Genomic DNA, 9,062 nt, shown 5'->3' with positions numbered 1-9,062 from the left:
TAAAAAAAAACAACAACTTCTTGGTAAACTTCCGAAAGAGGGAAAAGAGGGAGATGGATACTTTAAAAAAAAAAACACAAACCAAAGTCTGCCTTTAATACAGAAGAGCTTCCATACTGTGCTCATCAGGGGAAAAGCGATTACAGGTCTGGCTTTTATGGAAGTTCAGCTGAAAACGTTCCCCCACAGCCAACACAAACAGAAAATCCGTCTCTATGGCTCCATTTAGAGGGGAGATCTTGCCAAGGCCGAGAAAGGGGAAAAAGCCCGACGCTTTAGGACCGAAGAGAGGCGGCGGGCCGGGCCGGGCCGGGCCGGGCCGCGCCGCGCCAAGAGTTTCCGGATCTCTGCGGGTTTCGTTTGGTTTTTAAATAGAAATATATAAATTCCATTTACAAATGCTATGTACAGGTCTAATTACAAGGCACCGTGGCCGTGCAGAACCCTACAAGGGGAAGGCGGGTTAGCTTCGAATCGGAAGAGTCGGTTCGAAACGCGCCCCGGCCCCGGCCCCGGCCCCCGCCGGCCCCGGCCCGCCTCACACCGTGGTCTCGCCGTGCCGGCTGTGGGCCAGGCGGGTGTAGAATTTGCGCCAGGAGTGCAGCGTCTTGCCGGACCAGATCCAGAAGCCCGAGGTGATGCCCACGATGAGGGTCATGAGGTACTTGATCATGTAGACGGTGAAGTCGGGGCCCACGCGCGGCGCCTGGCGCAGCGGGCAGGGGATGGCCAGGCTCTTGCAGCGCTGGCTGACCCAGCTGCGCTCCCAGCGCTCGCGGAAAGCCTGCTCGTAGAAGTAGCAGGCGATGACGATGGTGGCGGGCACCGTGTAGAGGACGCTGAAGACCCCGATCCGCACCATGAGCCGCTCCAGCTTCTCGGTCTTGGTGCCGCCGTGCTTCATGATGGTGCGGATGCGGAAGAGCGAGACGAAGCCGGCCAGCAGGAAGGAGGTGCCGATGAAGAGGTAGACGAAGAGCGGGGCCAGCACGAAGCCGCGCAGCGGGTCCAGGCCGTGCAGCCCCACGAAGCAGACGCCGCTCAGCAGGTCGCCGTCCACCTGCCCCAGCGCCAGGATGGCGATGGTCTTGACGGCCGGCACGGCCCAGGCGGCCAGGTGGAAGTACTGCGAGTTGGCCTCGATGGCCTCGTGGCCCCACTTCATGCCGGCGGCCAGGAACCAGGTGAGGGACAGGATGACCCACCAGATGGAGCTGGCCATGCCGAAGAAGTAGAGCATCATGAAGAGGATGGTGCAGCCCTCCTTCTTGGTGCCCTGCACCACCGTGCGGTACCCGTCCTCCTGGAACCGCTCGTTGCACACCGCGCGCTCCTGCAGCACGAAGCCGGCGATGTAGGCCACCGACACCATGGTGTAGCAGCCCGAGAGGAAGATGATGGGCCGCTCCGGGTAGCGGAACCGCTGCATGTCCACCAGGTAGGTGGTGACGGTGAAGAAGGTGGAGGCGCAGCAGAGCACGGACCAGACCAGGATCCAGAGCCGGGCGAAGCGCACCTCCTCCTGGCTGAAGAACATGTGCCCGTCGCCGCGGGCCGGCTCGCAGGGCGCCGCGCAGTCCTTCTCGCCCAGGAACTTGTAGTTGAGGTAGCCGGGCACCTGCAGCGCCCGCGGGCAGTGGAAGGGGTGCTCCGGCGTGGCGTAGCGCGGCGCGCCCGGGGTGCCCTGGCCGGGCGGCGGCGCCGGGCTGGTGAGCAGCGCCGGGGAGCCGCCGTCCTCCGAGTGGTTCTGCCCCACGCAGATCTGCTCGGCCCCGTGGCGGGGGAAGTTCTCGCAGCGCAGGCGCTCCGGCCACTGGAAGCCGAACTTGTTCATGAGCGCCTCGCAGCCCTGGCGCGCCCGCTCGCAGATGGAGCGGCAGGGCGGGATGGCCTGCTCCAGCACCGTGCACACCGGCGCGTACATGGAGCAGAGGAAGAACTTGAGCTCGGGCGAGCACTGCACCTTGACCAGCGGGTAGAACTGGTGCACCTCCAGCCCCGCGTCCTCCTGGTTGGTGTGGCCCAGCAGGTTGGGCATGATGGTCTGGTTGTAGGCGATGTCGGTGCAGAGCGGGATGGAGATGGGCTGGCAGAAGCCGTGGTCCGGGATGGAGATGCCCTTCTCGCCGTGGAACTGGCCCCGGCCCCGGCCCAGCACGTTCAGCCACAGCAGCAGCGAGGCCAGGCGGTGCAGGACGCTGGACGGGCGCATGGTGCCGCCGCCTTTCCCGGCGTCCCGCGCCCCGGGCGGGCCAAGCGAGCGAGCGCCGCGCGGAGCAGCCGCCCCTCCTGGGCCCGGCGAAGTTCGCGCCGCGGAGTCTGCAGCCGAGTCGCGGGACAGCCGCCGGGCGCCCTGCCCGCAGCCCGACCGGCCGAGTCCCGGAGCTCCCTCCTTTGTGCGGCTCCGGCCCCCTTCAGCCCCAATTAGCCGGTTTCAAGGGGGCCCCCAGCCCTGGAGCGCGCAGAATCCAGCCCAGCCCCGCTCCCTCCTCCCTGCCCGCCCCCAGGGAGCCTTGGAACGGCCTGGCCCGGGCCCTAAGCCCCTTCCCAAAATTTCCTCGCGGCCAATCAGATTCAAACGCAGGGACCAGCCCCGAGGGCAGGATTGGTCAAGCCCAGCCTAGGGAGCGCAGAGAGCAGCTGCCAGGGGGCCGCCCCTCGCCTCGGCCGCTTTAAAGGGGCAATTGCTTATTAATCAGCGTCCCGATTATTATTGTGCAGATACATCGATCTTCTGGCCGGAAGCGCCCCTCCCCCGCCAGGGGCACACGCAGACCCCCCCACACACACCCCCACACCCCCCCACACACACACACCCCCACACACAACTTTCCCAAGGCGAGCACACCCGGCGCCGCCCGCTCCAGGGGCCGGAGAGCGGCCGGCAATGTCATCAGCCGTTTGGGGGTTTTCTCCAGCGGGGCTTTTCCGTCCTCCCGACTGGCCTCAATGTCTCGCTGCAGCCAGAGCTCAGCCCAGCCGGGCTGCAAAGTCACTTCGGCCCCCCCCGGCCGAGTTACGGCTTTCTGGGGCTGGCTTTTGTCGCTCTCCGCTGCTCTCCCTGGTTCTGCAAACTCTCCCACAGACCCCCCCTTCCCTTCGCCACCCTTTTCAAATCGCAACATTTTACGGAAAATCTCCATTTAAAAATTCTTTTGAATTAACCACCCTCCCCCAAACTTGCAAGCAGCCTGGTTAAAGCTTGATAGATATCCTCGTATAGTTTGTCTTAAGCTCCGTAGGGATGAGACGCTGTTGTGACAAGTCGGATTTTTACCACTCTTCACAGATTTAGACCCTGATTCTGCAGAGACTGGGGGCACGTGCTTAACTTGATGCACTGGGAGATCCAGGAGGAAAGTTAAGCACGTGCCTTTGGCGAGCCAGAACCAGCGTCTGTGCGCTCAGGTGAGGCCTGATCCTGGCCTGAGTAGCACGGGGGATGAGCAGTGAACAGGGTCGCCTTGCAGGATCTGGGCCCTGGGTCTGCATGGTTCTCTCAGGGCCATGTCTAGCTAATCTAACAGCTGGAGATGGAGGGAGAGGATTAGGGCTGGGGGGGGGGGTGTACTCACGTGTCTCTCTACACCTACGGCTCCTAGATCATTATTTCTTTTAAAATAGGTACATTTGAAAGTGTTTGTACTCGATCCCCACCCCAAAAAGCCCTCTGTGAAATGCGACCCTGTCTCTTTAAGACTCTCTTTAATGGCTAGGTTGTTCACTGGCATATAATTGTCCCATTTCCCTAACAAAGAGCTACATTATGGCCCCTTTTTTCGGTGGCACCTCCAAGCGAGAAGATTCTTTACCCGGCTGCAGAGCGCGAGGCGGGGAGGTTCCCGGGGGCTGGGATGCAGCGGCCAAGCGGGGGGGCTGCTCCCAGAGTCCCCCTTCGTTATGCAAAGCAAAGTTAAGGCACATTCGCAAGAAGGTCTTCACCGAAAGCGAATCACGTCTCTCTTTCGCGGGCGCGGGGGGCTGTGAAATGTTCGGCTGTTAGCCCGCCGCGGGGGCGAAACCTCGGGGTCGGCGGGGTCCTGCAAAACCGAAATCAATCCGGAGTCTGGTGCTTGCAGGATTCCGACCAAAGGTGCAGAGCGATCCCATGGGGGGAGCGGGCCTTAGAAAGGTGCCCGGCGCCCGACTCCGCAAGGACCTGCCGAGCAATCCGGATTGTTTTCAAAGTGAACAAAACATTCAACGGGACATAGAGCGGGGCAGGGTCTGGGGTTTATCGCAGGGACCTCGGCACATCGCTCCTGGTTCTCTCCCTCCATCGCCGCTCCCAGGAGGCGCCTGGAAATCATCCTCCCCTCCGGGCCGAGCGGTAAGCGCCCCGCACTGGCAGCCGGGCGTGGGCAGCTCGGGCCAGGGCTTTCCCTCGGGTGCTGAGCGGCCTGGACTCGGAGCTCCCAACCGAGCTGCAAACGGGCTGGAGAAAACCCCGCGCCTGTCTGCGAACTGGTGTCTTGCTCTGGTTTCGCTCTCACCTGACCTGGGCCAAAGCCCTCTGGCCCCGGGGAAGCTGCGCCCCATGGTGCGGAGCCCCACCGCCCCTTTCTCTTCCAGGTGGCCTGGGGCCAGCAGTCCTACAGGGACCCCTTCCTGCCTGCTCCCCAAGTGGGTGGGACCCCGGGAGTCCCTGCGGGGGCGCCCTGCCTTCTCCAGCCTGCAGCCAGCCTGTTGGGGTTTACATTGATGTAGCCCAGCCTTGAGCAGAGCTGACTTTCCCAGCACACTCAGGAGGACAGGAGCTGGCTGGGGGTTGTTGCCCCTGGGGTGACTTTTATGTGGAGAGAGCTTTTCCCATGACTCGCTTTGGAGGGAAGTTTCAGCCTGCTGGGGGCTAGGCAGCAGGACCCCTCAGACGTGCTGCAGGCCTGGAGGAAGGCACCCGGGTTTCTGACCCGTGTTCCCTGTAATGGGTCTCTGGTGCCAGGCGCAGATGTCAGGGCATGTCCAGGAGTCATTGCTAGCGGCTGGGTTCATTTGCCTTCCCCCGACGGGGCTCTGGGGCAAGTAACAGCAGAAAGACGCCCCGCGGGCCCCCCAGGCCTCCCCAATGACTGACCATTCCTCTGGAGCACTTTGGCCTTGTCTCTGGCCTCTTCGCTCCCCCCATCAGCATCTCTACTGCCCCGTCCCTTTCCTATCCTCCCCCAGCCCTGTTCCAAAACTCCCCCTTCCAAAACTCCCATCCTCCCCTTCCCCTCCCGCAGGGGCAGGACTTGGGCTTTTCAGTTTCTCAGCCAATTTTTGCCCCTTCCCCTCTCCAAGCCTCTCCTCGTTTTCCGTGCTTTGGCCACACAGCCCTGGCCCTCACGCCTGCTCCTTCCTTTCCCTCTGGGTCTGCTCTGATCCACAGCCAACGCTGGACCAGGACCTTCTGCTACTGAGACCTCGGAGCGAGACTCACTCAGCCAAAGGCCACTTCCTGTTCTCTGGAGGCCCAGTCCTTCGTTTGGTTGACAGTAGCCCCAGGGGGCCCCCTGGAGATCACGGCTCTGCTGTGCCAGGGGCTGCACATGGAGTACGAGACATTCCCCGCCCCAAGGCACTTCCACCCTAGAGATGAGACAAAGGATGTGTCGTCCTCCCTCTGCCTGCGAGGGGGCTGCAGGCAGAGAAGGCCAGGGCCAGGTGTCAGAGCCATCACACTGGGTCGTCAGCTCGCTGGGGGCTGAGCTCTTCTGGCTCCAGGCAGGCGTGCTGAGCTCCTTTGACAATCCGGCCCCATCTGATGGCCCCAAGGTCCCCCAGGGGGCTGGTCAGAGCTGGGACCTGAAGCCAGGCATCCAGAGTCTCAGGCCAGACTCACCAGCCCATCCTGCTTCATTTCTGCCAGGTTATGGGCGGGGCTTTGGGCAAGTGCCCTTCAGTTTTTGATTGCCCCCTTTTATCCAAGGGTGTCGGAGCCACTTTGCAGCCCTTCCGCAACCCCCCAGCGAGTAGCCCGTAAGCCCCTCTGTGGTCGGCCCTGTGGCCCCCCAGAATTTCACAGCAGGGGGGGCAGAACTCAGATCCTCCTGCTCCAAGAACCCCGTCCCCAGGCACTTGAGCTAAAGGCAAACCTCTGTTCATGACATAGAGTTTCTGACACACACGAGAACAGTTCTGTTTCCAGCTAGTAAAAGACAAAGGCATGAGTAGAACCCTGAATTTCCTGGATTCCAGGCCCATATTCAGTCTGCGAGACCAGAGGTTCTCACCTTTACCATACTGGCCTGCACCTCATTTGGTCCCCCCTCCCATCTAGCCAGGCCCCCCTGCCCCCCCCCCAGCAGTCTGGGAAGGGCAGGGTGTTTATGACCTTCAGGTTGAGAACCCCTGGACTAGACCATGCCAGCTCATAACAAACATGCTGATGGATCAAAATATAGCCCCCCCAACCCCCTTGAGATGTGTGAATACACCTCCTGTGCCCTTCCCCTACGTCTCACACCCTCACGTGGCACGAGTAGACACAATGCAGCCGGAGTCCGGGTCCCAGTCGTTCCTTTCCTGGGGCAGGGAAGCAGGGGGAAGCTTTGCCCTGCTGCTAGTCCTGCTGCACCTCTCCTGCTGAGAGGACTTTCCTCCCCCAGCCGTCAGCCCAGCACCTTCTGAATGTCACACCATGGCCACACACACGGGGCACGCGATCTGGTCCCAAATGCAAACCCAGACTCTGCTCCATACTGGAGCGGCTGAGGCAGGAGTTACCGTGTCCCCGGGGTGTGCCCATGTCTCATCTGCAGCGTCTTGAGTCCCAGAGATGCCAAGACTTCCGAGAGCGTGCTTAACCTTTGCGGGCTGAGGGCATTAGTTAGCACCGTGGGATGTTCTATGCTCAATTGGGCTGTCACGCCGTCAGGTCAGACCCTACATGCCACAGGGGCTACAACAGTGGTACCCTCAACTCACCCAACAATATTGTTAATCTAGCCAACCACACACTTAGCCTGGCAGAAGAGTCTGTCCTATCTCGGGGATGCTCTTTCTGCCCCACCAGCCCCACGCACGATACAGTTCTGCAGGGATCTGGAAGCCTACTTTTGCCATCTCCAACTCAAGGAATATTTTCAACACACCACTGAACAGAGAACTGACCTACAGGAACCTTCCTACCGACACTACAAGAAGAATTCTGCGGGGACTCCTGATGGTCAAAATGACACACTGGACTTCTACAGAGAGTGCTTCCGCAGACATGCACAGGCTGAAATTGTGAACAAACAGCATCACTTGCCCCATAACCTCAGCCGTACAGAACGCAACGCCATCCACAGCCTCAGAAACACTCGGACGTTATCATCAAAGGGGCTGACAAAGGAGGTGCTGTCGTCATCGTGCACAGGTCAGATTATGAACAGGAGGCTGCCAGGAAACTCTCCAACACCGCATTCTACGTGCCACTATCTTCTGATCCCACTGAAGAGTACCAAAAAAACTACACCAGCTGCTCAAGAAACTCCCTGCTACAGCACGGGAACAAATCTACACAGACTCACCTCCACAGCCCCGACCAGGGGTATTTTATCTGCTGCCCAAGATGCATAAATCTGGAAATCCTGGGCGCCCCATCATCTCAGGCATTGGCACCCTGACAGCAGGATTGTCTGGCTATGTAGACTCCCTCCTCAGGCCCTACGCTACCAGCACTCCCAGCTACCTTTGATTTCCTGAGGAAACTACAATGAATTGGTGATCTTCCTGAAAACACCGTCCTGCCCACCATGGATGTAGAAGCTCTTTACACCTATATTCCACAAGAGGATGGACTACAGGCTGTCAGGAACAGTATCCCTGATGAGGCCACGGCACACCTGGTGGCTGAGCTTTGTGACTTTGTTCTCACCCACAACCATGTCAGATTTGGGGACAATGTATACCTTCAAGTCAGCGGCACTGCTATGGGTACCCGCATGGCCCCACAGTGTGCCAACATTTTTATGGCTGACTTAGAACAACGCTTCCTCAGCTCTCGTCCCCTAACGCCCCTCCTCTACTTGCGCTATATTGATGATATCTTCATCATCTGGACCCATGGAAAAGAAGCCCTTGAGGAATTCCACCAGGATTTCAACAATTTCCATCCCACCATCAACCTCAGCCTGGACCAGTCCACACAAGAGATCCACTTCCTGGACACTACAGTGCAAATAAGTGATGGCCACATAAACACCACCCTATACCGGAAACCTACTGACTGCTATACTTACCTACATGCCTCCAGCTTCCATCCAGGACACACCACACGATCCATCGTCTACAGCCAAGCCCCAAGATACAACCACATTTGCTCCAATCCCTCAGACAACCGTGCATCTGAAGAAGTGGGTTTTTATTCACAAAAGCTTATGCCCAAATAAATCTGTGAGTCTTTAAGGTGCCACTGGACTCCTCATTGTTTTTGTGGATACAGAATAATACGGCTACCCCTCGGACCACAAGCCAAGGAATCCAAAGCTGAAAAGGCCCCAGGCCCATGGGCCAGTCCCCAGCTCACTCACCCTCTCCACCGTGACTAGAATTCCTGGCTCGCAGTTTCAGTGGGATAGGCCACGGAGCCTGGCCTGGCCTCTGGAGGGGGTTTTCTGGCCACAGAGGTGGGTGTCTGGGCAGGGCAGCATGGGGACACTGGCACAGCTGTTATTAGTTATAATGTGAAGTGCTCTACATGATCTATTAGGTGTACTACGGTAGTGCCTGGGGGCCCCAGACCAGGGCCCCACTGTGCTCGGAGCTGTACAAACACAGACCACAGATGGTCCCTGCCCCAAAGAGCTTCCAGTCTAAGTGCCGCGGCTGCCCAGGCTGTCCCTGCGCCGTGGCTAGAGGAGGGGGCAGGCCAGCGCTGTGCCCAGCATTCACTGGAGAGTTTAACAGCATTCACTGGCTGGCTCAGAGGCATTATCAGCCGTCGGATGTCAGGGCAGGACCAGCCCCAATTAGCATCAACGGCAAAGGGCCCCGTAGCTTGGATGGGAGCAGGAAAACCTGACAAGGGAGCTCTGTACCAGCACAGCCTGGCTGGGGTCTGGTTTGCCCCTGCCCTAGCCTGGGGGTACTGGCACTAA

The 9,062-nt window shown here is 59.6% G+C and overlaps 1 protein-coding gene and 1 long non-coding RNA gene across 2 annotated transcripts; one reads left to right on the top strand and one right to left on the bottom strand.

Moving 5' to 3' along the window:
- Positions 1-410: 410 nt before the first annotated feature.
- On the bottom strand, positions 411-2,323 carry FZD2 (frizzled class receptor 2). Its single transcript, XM_048830245.2, has one exon. It carries the CDS (start codon positions 2,210-2,212, stop codon positions 539-541), a length of 1,674 nt encoding a protein of 557 aa, XP_048686202.1. The 5' UTR covers positions 2,213-2,323; the 3' UTR covers positions 411-538.
- A 1,243-nt stretch (positions 2,324-3,566) lies between these two features.
- Positions 3,567-8,374, top strand: LOC142070190 (uncharacterized). Its single transcript, XR_012666193.1, has 2 exons — positions 3,567-4,330; positions 6,995-8,374. It is a non-coding gene; the product is annotated as an uncharacterized LOC142070190 (long non-coding RNA).
- The last annotated feature ends 688 nt before the right edge of the window (positions 8,375-9,062 follow it).

This window comes from Caretta caretta, chromosome 27 (genome assembly GCF_965140235.1).
Source record: "Caretta caretta isolate rCarCar2 chromosome 27, rCarCar1.hap1, whole genome shotgun sequence".
NCBI lineage: Eukaryota > Metazoa > Chordata > Testudines > Cheloniidae > Caretta > Caretta caretta.
The sequence above is the reverse complement of the archived record's forward strand: the minus strand, read 5'-3'. Positions and strand labels throughout refer to the sequence as shown.

Coding starts and splice junctions, on each gene's coding strand:
- FZD2 (XM_048830245.2), bottom strand. CDS start 2,212: ATGCGCCCGTCCAGCGTCCTGCACCGCCTGGCCTCGCTGCTGCTGTGG.